Genomic DNA, 16,589 nt, shown 5'->3' with positions numbered 1-16,589 from the left:
TGATGTTGTGGAGGCCTGCTCCTTGCGGCCAATCCGCAACAATGATAACCAAGCAGACTACAAAGCTTTAAGCTTGACGTTTGAAAAGGAAACATTTTGAAAACCGATTCCAGTGTTCCACTTTTTCTACGCTTATTAGAAAAGCAAAAACGTTTTTAAGATTTGTTTTTTACCCTTACCCTTAACAGTAACAAAGAATCTGATTAAAATGGTTGGTATTTGAGTTGTGTATGTGTTTTTTTTCCAATTTTGTAATATTTTAAAATTTTAATTTTTCCAGTCTGTTACTCTCCACACTGATCTAGGCAATATTAAGGTATTTATTTTGTCAAATATTTCTTAATAAGATAAATCATATTCTTAATTATTTTCATTTAGATAGAGGTTTTCTGTGATGTAACACCAAGGGCTGCAGAGGTAATGTTAAGAATTTTATGAATTTTTTAAAATTATTTTCTGCACAAGTGTCTTATTATGTATCCAGAACTTTTTAGCACTTTGTGCCAGTAACTACTACAATGGATGCCTGTTTCATCGAAACATAAAGGGATTCATGGTGCAAACAGGAGATCCAGCAAACACAGGAAAAGGAGGCACATCTATTTGGGGAAGAAAATTTGAGGATGAGTTTACAGAGGAATTAAAACATAAAAATCGAGGGTATCTTTCAATGGCTAATTCTGGACCAAACACAAATGGCAGCCAATTTTTTATCACATATGGTCCGCAGCCTCATTTGGATTTGAAGTACACAATATTTGGAAAGTAAGTTATCTATTTTTTACAGCAATTAAAGCTCTTTTTTAAAACACAATTTTTTTTTTTATTTTTAGAGTTATTGATGGATTTGATGTGCTGGATGAATTGGAAAAACTACCAGTAAATAAAACTTCTCCATTATTATATGTATAACTAATGAGTTAACTAATCCTCGTTCATAGGTCAACCAGAAGAATCATCGACCGTTGAAAGATATACATTTAAACAGTGTGACTATTCATGCCAATCCACTTGCTCAGTGAAAGTTTGAACTGCTCCTTTGCTATGTATGAATGTGGGTGTTATACATCAAAACAGAAATTATTTTTGTTTCATTTAATATCATGTTCAAAGTACACCAATAGGTACACAATAGTTGACATGAAAAAGGGTCGAGCTGTGTGAATTTTAATATGCCATAAGTAAAAATCCACCAAGCTTCAATGCAGAAATTGTGAAAATCCATCGAAAATAAGTCGAAAAACAACCTTAATTCAGCGCACATTACGTGACGCCTTTACATTCTGTGTTCATCTTAAATGGGATAGGTCAATTTGGAGGTTAACAATTCATCTTCTGAACTCGTACTGATCCTTCCTTGGCTAATTGGTAGATAAATCATCCTTTTCGTAGTCATCCTCATTTGTAGTGATTTCAGTAGCTTCAGAATGTTCCTGGTTTTTTTCATCTGCTTCTTCAGCATTCCGGTTTTCTTCTCCTGACTGGAACAAGACATTAAACTTAAAGACATTTTCTTCTAAATCTAAAATTTTAATTTACATACAGCTTGACCGCCATACTCTTCTTCAGGAGTTTGATCATCATCACCTATCAAATCACATATTTCTCCAATATCTTTTTCCGCCTCAACCAGTAAAAGCTCTTGACTTTCTGAACGCTTCAGTTCTTTCTCTGTTCCGTCTTCATTCTATATTGGAGAATTCAAATAGATAAGTCATCAGCCAATCATAATTTTGTTATTTTTGACCACCTCTGCACAATTTTCAAATTCTTTGTGTCCGTTTTGGTGTTCTTCATAGGCGCGATGGTGCGAACGGGTACGGCAATGAAACTCGAGACCCTTTTCCAAAGGCTCGACTCGACTTAAATATCGTTGGCAAACGTCGCAAAAAAATGCTTCAACTTTCTTGACACACTCCTGACCGACAGCAGTTTCTTCTAAAGACACTCCATTTTCTGCGTCGCCTATTTATATAAAATGAAACATCACTAAAATCTAAAGCAACTTGATTTACAATTTTACATACCATCAACACTGCCAACGGCATCAAGCGTCATAAAGTTTTCGAGATCCAATACAAGTTCGTCCTTTTCAAAACCGTTCCTGTCGTGCTTGCGTTCCTCTTCACGACGGCGTTCATAGCTTTTTTCCATATTTACCTTGTTCTGTAAATATTAACATGCCAATCATTTGCATAAACCCATGCTAAATTGGTGAGCACAACTGACCTTGATATGCGTTAAAGTGGCAACGTGTTTCTCGTAAAGCATACGAGACTTGAAATTGACTCGACAGATTGGACAATATGGCATTAAAAAGTTCTTGATTATCTGAAGAAAAGTACAAAATTGATAACACAGCTTAGCTTTTTGATATAATTATGCAATATGATTAGTTGGCAAAATACCTTGTGAAGCTCAGTGGTTTCGTGGTTTGGACGACTCTCACTGTGACAGAGTTTACAGATGGCACAAAAGTTCATTTGAGCTCTGTGTGATGATCGAGATGTTTGAGCCTCAATCTGCGATTGCTCCTTACGCTGCCGCGTTCTCAATTTGGCAAGTGACATCCGATGTTGTAGCGAAATCTTTTCAAGCGATTTCGCATGACGTGGCGAAGAAAGATGGACAATATATTCCTTCAAATGTGAAAAATAATTATTTTACAATAACAAGAAGAAAAAAATATTACAAGATATTACTCTAAATGTAATCGATCGTTGATTACAGTGAGGGCATTGCAATCTGATGAAATGTTCGGGAAACTCTTTCACTGTTGTCTTCCTTTTCGGAGATCGCTCATTCTGTGGGAATTATACAAATAATTTAAAAATATACTCAAATAATATTCAAATAGATAGTTTTAGATTTTACCTCTGATTTCCTTCCAGTTTCTTCTGTTCTTGAGTGCTGGTCATCATCAGTTTTTACACTTTCGTCAGCAGTCGCATCTGGATCTTGTTTAATCTTAATTTCTCTCTCCTGACCATGATCCTTTTCTTCTCTGAAAGAGTAAACAAATTATTAGGAAAAATCGATTTAACATTAAAAAAAAAACAAGGGTTCAGCCAAGAGTAAAATTAATTTAGTTTCCCGAGTTGAAATCAATAATCTACAAGCTGATAATTGGAACTGCGGTAATAAAAACAACGCAGGTACATAAATCAACTACGGCTGGGGAAAGACAGAGATTGTGGAATAGATTCAGAACCCCGGATGGATTTCAGCTGTTCCATTGCGTCTGGTAGAGTTCAATTCCAAGACTTTGGTATGGCTTCTGTGCATGTTAATTCACAATTGTTTGTAATTTTAGAGTTATCATGTGATTTGATCCGGGCTAAAGTTTTTTTCCTTTTAGTTTTGATGAACTCGGTTCATGTTTGTAAGTTCATTTTTTTTTTATTTAATATTTTTTTTTTGTTCTTATATCATTTCTGCATTTGATTTACCTCGTTGATTTGTCGCTCTCCGAATGAACTGCGTCGATTTTGTCAGATGTTGCATCAACATTATTTTCTGGTGGTTGACGGCTAGGCGAAACCGAGGGAGCGTCGCTAGCACAAGCAGACTCTTCTGCTATAGACAACCGATTTGGGGATGAGGAATCCTCATTCTTTTCGCTCTGGTAATTTTTGTTTTTGGAATTCTGAGAACCAGCACCATGGTTTCTATTAGCTCCTCGTCCACGCCCTCTTCCACGGGATGAAATAAATCCTCCGTTTCCTCGGTGGCCTCCACTGGAGCTAGCACCACGCTGCTGATAACGACGATTGTCATTAAATCGTCTTTGAGAATTAGAATCATGGTCGTGACTGCTAGAACGGTTGTTTTCATAGGAGTAGTTGCGGCCCCGACTACTCGATGAGCTTTGCTCGTATTGCGGGCGGTGGTGAAGATGATTACTCCGACCCTACGGGTTAGGGAGCAAGAGTTTTTTTTGTTTAATACGTCATTTGAGAGTTGACAATGCTCATGAATCTCCTTCCTTGGTTCGGTTGACTCATCATGACTTTACAGGAATTGAATTTTTATTCATTGTGGGTTAAAATTAATTTTCCTAGATTAATGCCTTTTACATCACTTAAACTGTTAAACATCATATCATGCAGTACTACTAGCACCTACACACATTCAGTAGCAAAAGAATATTTCACTTACTTCAAAACTGTGGCTGCCATCAGACCGATGATATTTACGATAAGGGTCCTGGTTATGTGAATGCTAAAAGACCCAAATAAAGTAACTCATAAAATTGGATTTCAATCATGAGAAGAAATAATGAAGAAAAAATGAAACACTTACTTGATCGTAAGATTTTTTATGATCTCCTGATTGTTCATATCTTCTTTTGGTACCTATAATAAAAACTGTGTAAATATCAAATTTTGCAATTTCAACATTTTGAATTTATTAAATACCTCGTTCAGATGAAGAATATTTTTCATACTCTTTTGGTGCCGAATAAGGGTTTCTTTCGCCTGACCAGCCAAGACTGTCACCTTGGGTTCTACGATGCTGATTGTTATTATCAAAATTTCTTCCAGAATAATCTGAAGAAGAATAGTTTGATGACGAGGGATTCCGGTAACCAGACCCGCGGTGGCGATCCATGTCTACTTAAATTGAGGCAATAACACCATTCAAGTTTCTCGTCATTACATCACATTAGTAAAACACAAAAGATAGATTACAATCTAGGGAATCTGTGGAATAAAATTATTCATTTTGGATAGCTATATCTTACCAAAAACTATAAAAAAAAACAATCAAAATGTGTGATAAATTATAAGAACGAATACACTGAACACACAAACGCTTGATGCAGAAGAATGATGCATCGTCTAATCATCGACGTTGCAACGTTACCAAAATAAACTTGCCTCTGCGTGTGCCGTCTGCCCGTCTCTGTGTGCGAGATTGAGACTGCTGTGCCCTTTCTGTGTGATTGGGACATACTATTGACTCTGATTGCTCCCTGCTTGAATTTCAACTTAAATTTCAGACTAGTTCGTGGAATGCGTGCTTTTTTATTGTTAACCAACCTACACGTACCATTCAATAAATGCAATGCTCTCTGCAAACAATCAATAAAACAACATTTGCTGGCAGATCAATTTAAATGGCTCTATTTTATTTTTTTTATTTATTAAGTGGGAATTAAATATTTGACGTTGATGTAAATCGACCTGAAGTTGTAAATAGATCCCTTTTTCTACACGATCTTTAATTAGAATTGCTATAAGTTTACTTGATCGCTTGATCTGCATTAATAAGACCTTTCAATCATTTTATTCTTGAATACGTCTTTTGCTGGAGCAAAAAGAGAGTGCCTGATGACTTACTATTCACGATAAAACTTCGTGAACTAATGCTGTTAAAATTAAGCGTGCATGCCCTTCATGGTCTTTCGTGCGCATACGTAATACCCGTGTTGTTATTGAAACTTGAAAGTGCATGTTGTACAAGGACTTTTATCCACCGCTATCATCAGCCAAATGCTAACGATCAATAATGGATTCTTTTTTTTACACTAAGTTAATTGTTACACGCACAGATAAAGCAAACTGAAGACATATTCTTATTAGTCTATAAGCCCGGATGTGCTTAGAAACTGCAGAAATTATCACTTGAATTGAATTAGTACTGCATAACAAGTGTGCTGCTGGATTAGTATTTTAATTAAGTGATATTAATTGGCCATTAATTCTTTTGAAGAACTGACAGATAATTTTATTTTCAAATATAGGGAACATTCAGTATAAGCGGATAATATTAGTGATTAATATGGTCATTTCATGTCAGGATAATATTGGTTCTTGGAATCCGTTATCTTTGAATAAATTGTTAATCTTGAAGAGGGGACGGAATACGTACCCTACTATGGTATATAACTGCTCATCTCGCCAAGGCTCATTTAATTCACTGTCCAACATTCCAAGATGAAGGTAAGACATTTACTCTGTTACTGTTTAGTTAAAAAAAAAAGTCTAACTGTTTCTCTCTTTGTTAAATTTCTCAATTTATTCAGACCATCGGAGCAGCTATTTTTGTTGCTTTCTTAATAACCAGTAGCTCGACTTCTCCAACAATTTCGTTCGATCGACTTGACGAAGAATTGGATGCTTTCATGGATGCAATTGCTCTCGATTTGGTTCTATCGCCCATTGACGATTCATTTTCTGATGTTCTCATTCCCTCTGACTCTTCTGATTTCGAACCCCAAGAAGCGACAAGGATGGGTCCTTCGGTAAAATAATTAATTCACGTTTTCACACTATCGAGCAACTAATGAAATTTATTTTTCTTGCAGGATTTCCCAAATGTTGAAGATCGTGATAGTTCTGATTCCTCGAAAGAGCTCAGCCCAACTGTCTACAAAGAGCTGCCCCTCCCATATATTCCAAATTTTAGCGTTGTAGCTGCTCCGTTCAACACTCCAGGACATCAGATCCTTGGCCTCTTGCCAAAAAGTGAACAAATCACTTCGAAGATGCTGTGGGTAGACGATATTCAAATTCCCGAAGTCTTTCAACTCGTTCTGGCTCTCCATGATCAGCTTTTGTCAGAAGCTTTTCAACCCCTCGTTGTCATTTTCAAATCAGAGCCTCTACCAGCCAACGCCCGCATTCTCAGTTATACCTTTCCACGACTACGATCTCCAGGAGGTTTCTTTAACCCAATCAATTCCCATCTTTTAGCGATTCCATTTGACTACCATCAATTCGCATCGGCCTCGTACCTATGTTTAGGTCTCCTTAATAATTTCCACCCACTGGCTGATACCCTTGCCACTCAGAAACTCACTCCAGTTGCTATTTCCAATAGTCGGACGAGTAGTCAGCCTTCGTTACAAAGCCCAGTTATTGAACTGCCGCAGCAGCCTCGGCAGCAGCCTGTCCGTCCGGCCGCCCATTTGGTAGAACCCGCAGCTGTTGACTTCGTAACTCCGTCGTCACCGCTTCCTCTCGCTCGCTCCGACGAATCCATTCTATTCCGTTCGTTGGAACAGTTCATTGAAAGATATCCGAAGACGCCACTGTTTACGGCGCCGGAAAATTTCAAAATTTTAACCATGCTGCCTGAAGACTACTTGAATTCTCAACAAGAGAGTTATCCAGTCGGCCTAGTTCCAAAATCAATGGCACTTGAGCCGAATTTTCTTCCCATGTCAATTCCGTCGGATTATTACAACGCGCAAAATCCCTGGAACGAATTCCAAGTTGTTGCCGCGATGAATTTGTCGTTCCCCCGTTTCTTTCAACCTCTAATCTTAATGAAACCTCTTGACATTGATTTGTTCAACAACGGAGTCAAGTTGCCATTGTGGACCGTCGTGAACGAAAAGGGTAAAGGACAATCTTCCTATCAAGTTGTTCTGATTCGAAACATATACGAGCCAATGCCTGATAGTCCTTACTTGGTAACGTGCATCGTCCCGAGGATCCAGCCGGAAGCAATATCTTTATCCTTCATCGTCAAAACTCCTCGTCGGATGTCTAGCCCGGATGTTCTTGACAACCCAGCAATTCACCCGAGAGTTATTGCTGCCACCAGTACGTCTAAATCGTTGATTGCGAAGACAGCGAAGGCATCGATTCCCGCTGTTAAGATGTCGAAGCCATCAGACCGTGAGAGACGAATTGAAAATATTACTCAAATTGAAAGCCAATCAAACCAAGCCCAAGGCAAGTCTCTCCCATCAAAGAAATCTTGGAAAAACCGTCCATCTTATGAAATCGAACCATCGGTCAAAGTGGTTAAACGAGAACCTTCTAAGACTCAACGTTCCATCTGGTCGTACTTTGGCTTCAAATGTTGATATCATGTGTGATAATTTTGTAACTACTAATGCGCTTTTATTTATTGTTGTGTTCGAGGGTTCGAGGAGTGAATACACGCAAGTTCAATCACAAAAATGATGATAATTCACAACTATTATTGGTATTATGTAAGTAATATGGGCAATGACAAAGCCCATCCATCAGGAAAATTCCTGATGGAATTCAAATTATCGGATGGATTAGCGCATCTATGAGTTAACCATTTCTAGAAAATGGCGAAACAAGCGCGATTGGGAGAAACCCAAAATCTCCTCCCATTAACAAGAAAATGAATTTGTTAATAATGTGTGACTAATCCCCGGTGAGACAACTGCTTCCTTTTGATAAAGGGACTTGTCACGCCCACTTAATTCACCAACAACTCTTGGCAATTTTAGCTATCCAGACCGACCTCTGACCATATCAGATGTGACCGTTTGATATTGAAATCTAATTTTTGTGAAAGGTCGCAACCTTCAGTGTCTTTGACAAGTGTTTCGAATGGAAGTTTAATTTTTGGAACTATCATTCGCTAAATCTGCGATAAACCAGGAATGCGAGATTGGTATTCCACTTATCACACAAACCCCATAGCCTTTTGCCAAAAATGTTAAGTCGATAATGGAATCGGGGATGTGAAAGAAAATGCCTCACATCATATACAGTCCTAGTACATTATCTACCACGAAAACAATATGTTTACTACATAGTTGCTGGGCAGCAGTTGGAATCCGTGTGGATCATTTTTCCTCTCAATCTCACTTTATTATCATTTGTTTCTCCCCGCTGTCGTGGAGCAGCAAACTCCCAACAGCCCAAGACTAATCAATCCACACATCGATTTATCAATCGAGATTTGCTCTAACACAAAATAATGTCCTAACAAATTCTAGTCGATTCTAGACCAATGTATATATACACCGCAGATTGCTCTGGGGTTAACGAGGTTCGTGGTATACAAGCAAATGGGAAAACATGCACGACGACGACCGCATTCCGCGCACTCACGTTCTCCGCCGGTACTGATATAACACACGTTTCCTCATTCCCCAAACTCCTGTACATCCAGTCAAGACGTCAACACAACAACAACAACAATCGAATAAGCTAGCTTGCTCTTATCCGTCGACTGCACTCATTTTTCCTATTTTCGTCGTCATTTTTCTAAAAACATAATACATATAATATCAGCCCGGGCCAGATACTGGCATCCGTTTTTCTTTTGAGGCGGCCACACATTAGAGAGAGAGAGAGAGGAAGAACGCAAAAAAGCGTTTTTAGTGGCGCCATGGAAACAGAATATCCGTGGCTTGTTGACGCGCGGGTTGAGTTCGAGTGCACTAGGGCATCCATATGCATTATCTCTCTTTTCGGATCTCAGAGTCGGAATAAGACTGCTGGAAGAGCTGTGGGTTTTTATGTATTGTTCTTCTTCAGACCCAGCACATATGCAACTCTCCCGAGAGAAAAGAGAGAGAGAAAGACAAATTAAGGGCGCGCAATACAAATGTTCGACGCGTCGTTTTTTGTGTCTAGCACTCGCCGTCTTTGTGTCTCTCACGGATTTCATCTATTTCCAAAATGGATATGCGCGTTATTTTCTTTATCTTCTCTCGCCGACCCATTCATTTTGGCTTCTCGTCGTTTTTATAACTGGAGCGCCGACATGGCGCCCGAGAAATAAGAGAACCAAATGGCTTAGCTCTTCTCTCTGCCGGAATCCATTTGTTCCGCCTATTAATTATAGACGTCTTTGATATGCTGCCGTCGTCCCTTCTTTATCACGACGTGGGAGACATAGTTGGAAACGCAATGGACGTGCTGTCGCCGTATAGCGACTAAAAAAAAAGAGAGATTAAATCAGCCAAACCAATGCCGACACGATTCGCTAATGGCAAATCGGGAATTCTTTGCGCAAACATGCGGGTCCGTCATTTTCCAATAACATTGAACCCATTGATTTTTTCTTATTCCTTTTTTTAGGTGAATATCTATAGAGAGCTTCGAACTGATACTAGAGCAGTTGCGCATCCCAAAATTTATTAGGATGATGTGAAAAGAGTAGGTTAGTGCGGGCCCGTATGGCAGGAGCCAGCATACGATTGCAGCGGTTGAATCTAGGTGAAACGCCGCGCAATTCCCATCGTTAATGGCATTCTTCTTATCGTTCGAGGTCTCGTTATACTTTGACTTACCAAAGCCAGTCTGCTCTCTTTTATAGTGGGCTATCTGTATTTTCTCCAGACACACATACTCGACGTTCGCTTTTTCTTCTTTCCTTTCTCCCCCAAGACATTCACGTCGAAAACTTAGACCCTATGGCTGGGGGGAAACTGTACGGTACAACCATTAAAGCGGGGGCGAGGGACTGAAGAATAATAGGCATAGGACGTTCGATAGTTCGATCTAGACAATGTTGTACTAGGACCTGTATGTAGGAGATAAAATATTTATACTTAATGCAATCCGCTTTGCGCTTCGAGTTTGAGACGTTCCGTGTTATCCGCACGGTAGTGGATAATGTAGCGTAAAAAACAGAAGGCGCCCTCCTTCGTTATATTTTTCTTTTTCCTTTGGAGTTTTCCCCCCTTTAGCGTTTATAATGGATGCATATTTACATATACTCTCCTGGCGTGTTGAACCGAGCCGAGCATCCAGTTGGAAATTGTAATTTTTTTTTACAAATAGGCTAGAAAGAATAATAGTACATCTCTATATAGATAACTAACTTTTGACCCTGGAGCATGGCATGGCAGTATTTATGTGTTGGAAGAACGTGTCTAGAAAGAGTAAAAAGCGCATCCGAAGAATGCGCGTTTCTCAGTCGGCACTTTCGTTCAACGTTCAATATTGGAGGAGCAAGACGATATACTTGCGGCAGTAATGAAAAAGAGGAGAAAAAGATGGGCTACCACCCCATTTCGTTAGAAATAACGCAATAACTTCTTGTCATCTTTCGTCGAGTTTGACTTATTTGCGCCTGTTACCCAACACGGCATACACTGTAATAAGATAGACACTACGACCTCTAATAAAATGCCATATATTATACAAGACGTTCAGTCGTCGGCCCGCTCAAGGGTTCTTCAAGTGTCGGTCGGACGCCTGCACAAATATCAACACGGCCGCCCGACCGTTTTGCCGATGACAAGCCGATTACATATTTTAAGACCCACTGTCATGTCTGATGGCTATTTTAGAACGCTTGTTTGCCCTTCACTCAAACAAGGCGAAATAAACAACATTTCTATGCGACCATCTTCCAACCGAGATCCCCAAAACCTAGTTTATTTATAAAAGTTGAATCAATAAACACGAAAATGGATTATATTGGCGATTTTAGAACTATCCCACACAGGAGTAATGCGATTGTCAACGGGATGGCAAATTCCCATTTCGCATCTGCTCTGAAGGATGAAAATATCTTAAGTCTATTTAGAAATTCGCCGTAGAGCCGCATATAGGTGACATCATTGCCAGCATCAGACCCGCGCTGCGAGAGTGCGGAGCCAAGGAGAACCCACAAGAAGACGAGCGGCGATTTGGGGGGGGGGGGGGTGGAGTTGGTTGATAAGAGAAATGAGACGCACACACACAGCGACAGAAGAGCTCCGCCCATCCGTTTTTTTTCTCTCTCCCTTGTTTCTCTCCATTTAGCCGGCCCTTTTTTTTTCTCTATCAAAATAATTCTCTTATTTTGTCCTGGCACTAGGGCCAACACTTTGGATGTCGAACGGATCCTGTGGGCGCCTCAGTTTCCTCTCTGCGGTCGACAGCGCTTCCCGCCTCCTCCACCACCTCTGCTGCACAATCCCGCACCCGTGTTTTTCTCACTCGCCCGCGCCGCGTTGCGATCCGAATAACATCCAGCCGCTGGCTGTTTCTTAAGTCCCGCATCTGCGGCGATTATATACAGTTGCTGTGCTTTTGTGTTGTCTACAACATTATATAGTAGCGTGTCGTGTGTGAGAGCTGTTGGGGGAAGAAGAGAAAGAAAAAGAGCGCCGTTTTCAAAAAAGGGATTCGAATTTACAAAGAGCCAAAAAGGGAAAGTCGACGGCTTCCCGCTGAGATTCACGCTAGAACAAACTGAAGGCGACAGGAGGATCAAACCCGCAGTAGCTGATCAATCGTCGGGGCCAGCAGCCCAGATCCACCACCGCGGGTCTACACACACAAGAGTGGAATGTTTTAAAAAACAAACAAGACTATAGAATCTCGAGCGACATGTTATTTTGCAAACGATTCACGCGTTATTCATCGGGAGGAATGATGTTGGCCTTATTAGCGCTGTCGCTATTGGCCATCGGACACGAGGCCGCCTCAGTTTCGCCCATTTTGACGGATGAAGAGACATTCACCAGTTCCGAGTATTACAGCAGCGTGGAATCAGAGATCAACATCACTCCGCCGCCGCCGGCTGTTCCACTGGATTTCGTTTATCATAACTACACGGCGCTAACGGATTTCCTGCGAAATGTTTCCTACCATTACCCAGGATTGACGCATCTCTACTCCATCGGCCAATCTGTTCTGAGTAAGTCTCCGCGTATAATTAACAAATCAATTAGATCCAGCAGCAAGTCAGCTTGCCTGCCTGCAGCCCTAATATAATAGTGCGGATGTGATGATGTCTTTATTGCATGACCGACAGAAAAAGAATTATGGGTGTTGGCTGTGTCGTCTACGCCCGACCGACACGTTGCGGGTAAACCAGAGATGAAATACGTCGGCAACATTCACGGCAACGAACCCGTTAGCAAAGAGATCCTCTTACATCTCATCCTGGTAAGTTAAATCATCCGTCTCTCCACTCATCTCCTTTTCCTCTTCCATAATTTAAAAACGTGCGGTTAGATATATGAGAATACACGCTCAAACGCAGTGCACCATCCACAGCACCGATGATCATTCATCGCTGACCTTCATTCCCAGTTGGGCGCATCAACAAAAACCAACATTTTCTGGCCATTGCCATTTTTTCTTGTACGACGACGACGTAGGGCTGTCAAGAAAAGATTTTTGAATTCCCGCCGACCCTATATACATTTCTTTTTAGTACAAATAGTAAATAACCGCCGGGAGAAACTGCTGCGCCTTTTATTCCCTAGCGTCGAGACCGAAAGCAATAAAACGATTGTTGTATAAATCGTCTTGTTTTTGGCGCTGTACGCGATGAATAATTCTCCGAAAGTGACGATGACGCAATATCGAAACAATTTGCATAGAAATGGGCCCGGCATTCAGCGAAGGTTATATGTAGAGGCGTGATGATGGAGGAAATATATACTACACCCGGTAGTTTGTTTTTTCCTCTACGTTATTATTGTTATTGATTCGGGAAAACTGAAGTCGATGGTTATTTCACGACTTACTCAGTCAAACGGATTGCAGCCAGTTTTGACAATTTGATTACAAACTTTAAATAAGTTGGTTGAATATATTTGTAGTCTAGAAAGTCTATACGATTCTATTATATAACACGGGCGCTGCTGAGTTACACGACAGCCGATTTTATTTGTTCTGCCGACGGCCGTCTCTATTTGATCTTGTTACGATCGTGTTGTTGGTTTCGATCCTTTTCTTTCTTTCCCCCCCAAAATGCTTTAGCGTTCACCTTTTGTTTTGACAATCCCCCCTATACGTTGTATTTGATTAGCACTTGGTGTCGGGGTACGGTCACGATCCGGTGATCACGTTGCTGTTGGATCACTCCCGGATCCACTTTCTTGTCTCCATGAACCCGGACGGCTTTGAGAAATCCTCGGAAGGAACTTGCTCCAACGACAAAGGCAGGCAAGTTGCATTCCACAGCATTCGATTGATTTTACTGTTATTTAAAATCAAATCTCGCGCCACAAATGTATTTTTAATCTCATCACCAGGAAGAACCAGAAGGATTACGACTTGAATCGGAACTTCCCCGATCACTTCCAGCACAATCATTTCCCCCTGCAGCCGGAAACCAGAGCCGTAATTCAATGGATGTCGAAGGTTCCGTTCGTTTTATCGGCGGGCTTACACGGCGGGGCCCTGGTCGCTTCCTACCCCTACGAGAATCAAATCAGCCAACGTAATAATAACAACACATCACGCACACACCCACTCCACCATAAACAAGCGCTAAATCAGGCGATGAATCTAAATTGCCTCTAGCACCCACACACACATGTTATACAATATTTCCCGCTAACGAACTGCTATTCAATCTGCCCGTTTTTGTTTGTTTCTCTCATGTCGGATTCTATATGATGGTGATGAACTTTTTATTTTGTGCCCGGATCAGCCAATCACATGCTCGAACGAGAAGAGAACCCGACACCGGACGACGATGTGTTCCGCCACTTGGCCGCCGTCTACGCCAAGAATCACGCCACCATGTGGATGGGCAAGCCGTGCAAGCCCAAATCGGAGAGCTTCGTCGGCGGGATAGTTAACGGTGCCAAATGGTACACGTTCGTAGGTCAGTTCCGCGTTCCTTTTCGCTAAATGTCAGACACAATCAACTTCTATGGTTTGGCGGATTGCAAAAGTTAACTCTTATATAACGACACGCCAAAATTGTATCTCGTGACAGGCGGGATGCAGGATTACAATTACATATTCCACGGGACGATGGAGATCACGCTGGAAGTTTCCTGCTGCAAACATCCAATGGCCTCCACTCTGCGCCAACATTGGCTGGATAACCGAAAGGTAATATGTTATGCGGAGTGTAGCCGTATAGGATACGCGAGTACAATGAACTCGATATAAATTTTTGTCAACGTCAAAGTCAACAGACAAATTCGGACGGCGTGAAAATCCTATCCTACAGTACGTGATTCGACTATACATTGTTGAACTGACGAATGTCCTTTTCATTTTGGGCCATCGCAGGCTCTCATTCTTTACATGTACGAAGCACTTCGCGGTGTCAAAGGGTTCGTGATGGATGAAGAATCCGGATTGCCCGTCGGCGGAGCCCAGATGAGCGTCAAAGGGCGCCATCGGGAATTCAACACGACGGCAGACGGCGAATACTGGCGGATACTTCTCAATGGCTCCTACATTCTCCAGGTATATCTCTCAACGCTAGGTCCCTTTTATTGCGTGTTCGTTGCGCTTTATTTTTAGATTTGTGACGCAATTTGAACTAGTTCAAGTGGCGTTCCCAAATTACCTTGGGGAGATTCCTTGGGGATGTTCTAAATTATTATGAATTTCTTTGTTTATTTTAAATGAGAGAGATTATTGCGTATGGCTAATTCAATTTGGTTTGTTTTAAAATGATTTGGCCATAGGTTTCGGCTGAGGGTTACGAGTCTTACGAGGAGCCATTCGAGGTGATGGGAGACGAGGCGACGGTGCTGAACGTCACGCTGCGTCGTCTAGCGGTAAGTTTCTCAAGCACGTCATCCTCTCCCACTCTACTCCCGACGGGCACGGTGGAGGACGCGTCGGGCAGCACGAACGACACGACAAGCCCATCCGACCCTGACGAATTCTCCGGTGACGGTAGTCATAACACGCAGGATCCCAGCGGAATCCATTCTAATCCAAATAATAACAGCCTCACGACATCGGTGACGGTGGCGACGCTTGACGCCGTGACGTCCAATAATGAAACGACGCCCAATGATTTACCGACTAATCCCAATGCCACCGCCGCTACCACTAACAACAGCGGCAGCAATGAAGATGACGATGATGATGACGACGGAGACGACGACAATGTGCACCCATCTAACAATGCCGAAGGCCCCTGGGCCGGCGCCGTCATCAGTGCCGCTTCGATCCCGCTGGCTTTCGGTGGCGGAATCACGATGCGCTTATGTCTTACGCTGATCACTGCCTGCACGATTGTTTTTGTTCGAAAATGAAATAATTCAGAGAAAAGAAAGACTTGCTAAATCTATATAATTCGCTTACTTTCCCGTCTTTATGGTTGCTGTTTATTCGCTTTCTTATATTTTTCTAAACTAACTTTTCCGGCTCGATATCGTTGAAAATAACCTCTGCTCACTCGACTTCTTCTTCTTCTTCTTCCTGCCCAACTTCTTTTCAACTTCCATCCATACATCTTCTCTCCACGCGCTGTGGGCGTTTTGAATCAGGACTACCCGAGCTCTTTTTTCCAGCCGGCCGTCAACGTCGGAGCTCGAACGGCTCGAACCGGATCTTCTGGAATCTCACTTCATTTCCTTTTATCGGCTGGTCTGCTGCTCTGCTCGCTGCTGCTGCTCGTGTGATTCAATCGTTTTCTTTTTTCTTTTTCTTTTTTCGCAATGAAAAGAAGGCGCCAAGTTCAATATGGTTAAATCTAACAATGGAGTATGGCTTATGATATATATACTTTTCTCGGCCAACGGAGTTGTAGAAAAGTTTTGCGAGATCGCCGGCGCTATTCGGAAAAAAAATCGATTGATGCCCTCCTATATTCGCAGTCGTTTTATTCAAATCGAGTTTCGACTATATATCATACATTGTGTACAATCAAATCAATACATTATCAAGTCGACATCATCAAACATGACAAAAGAAGGAAAAAACAAACAAAGTTGTTTATGTATTATTGGCTGTGTATTTGGCAAAAATCGATCAGACTGTCAAGGAAATGGCGGAATTCTCGCTGGAACTAAATTATGCACAAGAGGGGCGTGTGCCAAAGTAAGTAGACGTGGGCTGGAATATTCGGTCCCTATTTACGAGTTCACGGAAGGATTTGACGTGCTCGAACAATCTGAATAAAGCTACGAAGCGGTTTCCATGGTTATGGTTCAATTCGAC

General features: G+C 41.4%; 4 protein-coding genes across 12 annotated transcripts; 3 read left to right on the top strand and 1 right to left on the bottom strand.

Moving 5' to 3' along the window:
* The first annotated feature begins 52 nt into the window (after positions 1-52).
* On the top strand, positions 53-1,083 carry LOC124188555 (peptidyl-prolyl cis-trans isomerase-like 3). Its single transcript, XM_046581275.1, has 6 exons — positions 53-211; positions 281-316; positions 379-417; positions 485-765; positions 834-879; positions 942-1,083. The coding sequence occupies exons 1-6, from the start codon at positions 209-211 to the stop codon at positions 1,020-1,022; spliced, it is 486 nt and encodes a 161-aa protein (XP_046437231.1). The 5' UTR covers positions 53-208; the 3' UTR covers positions 1,023-1,083.
* LOC124188554 lies at positions 1,081-4,889 on the bottom strand. Of its 7 annotated transcripts, none has more exons than XM_046581267.1 (13): positions 4,745-4,889; positions 4,419-4,613; positions 4,303-4,367; positions 4,159-4,221; positions 3,450-3,910; positions 2,875-3,004; positions 2,703-2,804; positions 2,409-2,639; positions 2,230-2,331; positions 2,028-2,166; positions 1,751-1,965; positions 1,544-1,687; positions 1,081-1,481 (listed from the first exon to the last, which is right to left on the bottom strand). In XM_046581267.1, exons 2-13 carry the CDS (start codon positions 4,609-4,611, stop codon positions 1,362-1,364), a joined length of 1,965 nt encoding a protein of 654 aa, XP_046437223.1. In that variant the 5' UTR covers positions 4,612-4,613; positions 4,745-4,889; the 3' UTR covers positions 1,081-1,361. The 7 variants fall into 7 exon arrangements, with proteins under 7 accessions (XP_046437223.1, XP_046437225.1, XP_046437226.1 ...); XM_046581269.1 differs by having other exon boundaries at positions 4,303-4,355; XM_046581270.1 differs by having other exon boundaries at positions 4,303-4,355; positions 4,419-4,616; positions 4,745-4,862.
* Positions 4,890-5,922: 1,033 nt separating this feature from the next.
* Positions 5,923-7,916, top strand: LOC124188553. The gene is made up of 3 exons (XM_046581266.1): positions 5,923-5,945; positions 6,029-6,247; positions 6,311-7,916. The coding sequence occupies exons 1-3, from the start codon at positions 5,940-5,942 to the stop codon at positions 7,817-7,819; spliced, it is 1,734 nt and encodes a 577-aa protein (XP_046437222.1). The 5' UTR covers positions 5,923-5,939; the 3' UTR covers positions 7,820-7,916.
* A 3,651-nt stretch (positions 7,917-11,567) lies between these two features.
* On the top strand, positions 11,568-16,330 carry LOC124188552 (carboxypeptidase D-like). 3 transcript variants are annotated; one of them, XM_046581265.1, is made up of 9 exons: positions 11,569-12,357; positions 12,475-12,608; positions 13,480-13,616; positions 13,706-13,893; positions 14,107-14,283; positions 14,398-14,516; positions 14,700-14,879; positions 15,104-15,196; positions 15,941-16,330. In XM_046581265.1, the coding sequence occupies exons 1-9, from the start codon at positions 12,048-12,050 to the stop codon at positions 16,049-16,051; spliced, it is 1,449 nt and encodes a 482-aa protein (XP_046437221.1). In that variant the 5' UTR covers positions 11,569-12,047; the 3' UTR covers positions 16,052-16,330. The 3 variants fall into 3 exon arrangements, with proteins under 3 accessions (XP_046437218.1, XP_046437221.1, XP_046437219.1); XM_046581263.1 differs by having other exon boundaries at positions 15,917-16,330; XM_046581262.1 differs by having other exon boundaries at positions 11,568-12,357; positions 15,104-16,330.
* The last annotated feature ends 259 nt before the right edge of the window (positions 16,331-16,589 follow it).

The sequence above is a fragment of the Daphnia pulex genome, chromosome 2, assembly GCF_021134715.1.
Source record: "Daphnia pulex isolate KAP4 chromosome 2, ASM2113471v1".
In the NCBI taxonomy this organism is placed as follows: domain Eukaryota; kingdom Metazoa; phylum Arthropoda; class Branchiopoda; order Diplostraca; family Daphniidae; genus Daphnia; species Daphnia pulex.
The sequence above is the reverse complement of the archived record's forward strand: the minus strand, read 5'-3'. Positions and strand labels throughout refer to the sequence as shown.

Coding starts and splice junctions, on each gene's coding strand:
- LOC124188555 (XM_046581275.1), top strand. Junction 766..833: donor AAGTACACAATATTTGGAAA/GTAAGTTATCTA, acceptor TTTTATTTTTAG/AGTTATTGATGGATTTGATG. Junction 880..941: donor ATGAATTGGAAAAACTACCA/GTAAATAAAACT, acceptor CCTCGTTCATAG/GTCAACCAGAAGAATCATCG.
- LOC124188554 (XM_046581267.1), bottom strand. CDS start 4,611: ATGGATCGCCACCGCGGGTCTGGTTACCGGAATCCCTCGTCATCAAAC. Junction 1,966..2,027: donor TGCCGTTGGCAGTGTTGATG/GTATGTAAAATT, acceptor TTATATAAATAG/GCGACGCAGAAAATGGAGTG. Junction 1,482..1,543: donor AAGAGTATGGCGGTCAAGCT/GTATGTAAATTA, acceptor GTCTTGTTCCAG/TCAGGAGAAGAAAACCGGAA.
- LOC124188553 (XM_046581266.1), top strand. Junction 6,248..6,310: donor CGACAAGGATGGGTCCTTCG/GTAAAATAATTA, acceptor TTTTTCTTGCAG/GATTTCCCAAATGTTGAAGA.
- LOC124188552 (XM_046581262.1), top strand. CDS start 12,048: ATGTTATTTTGCAAACGATTCACGCGTTATTCATCGGGAGGAATGATG. Junction 13,894..14,106: donor CGAGAATCAAATCAGCCAAC/GTAATAATAACA, acceptor TGCCCGGATCAG/CCAATCACATGCTCGAACGA. Junction 14,284..14,397: donor CAAATGGTACACGTTCGTAG/GTCAGTTCCGCG, acceptor ATCTCGTGACAG/GCGGGATGCAGGATTACAAT.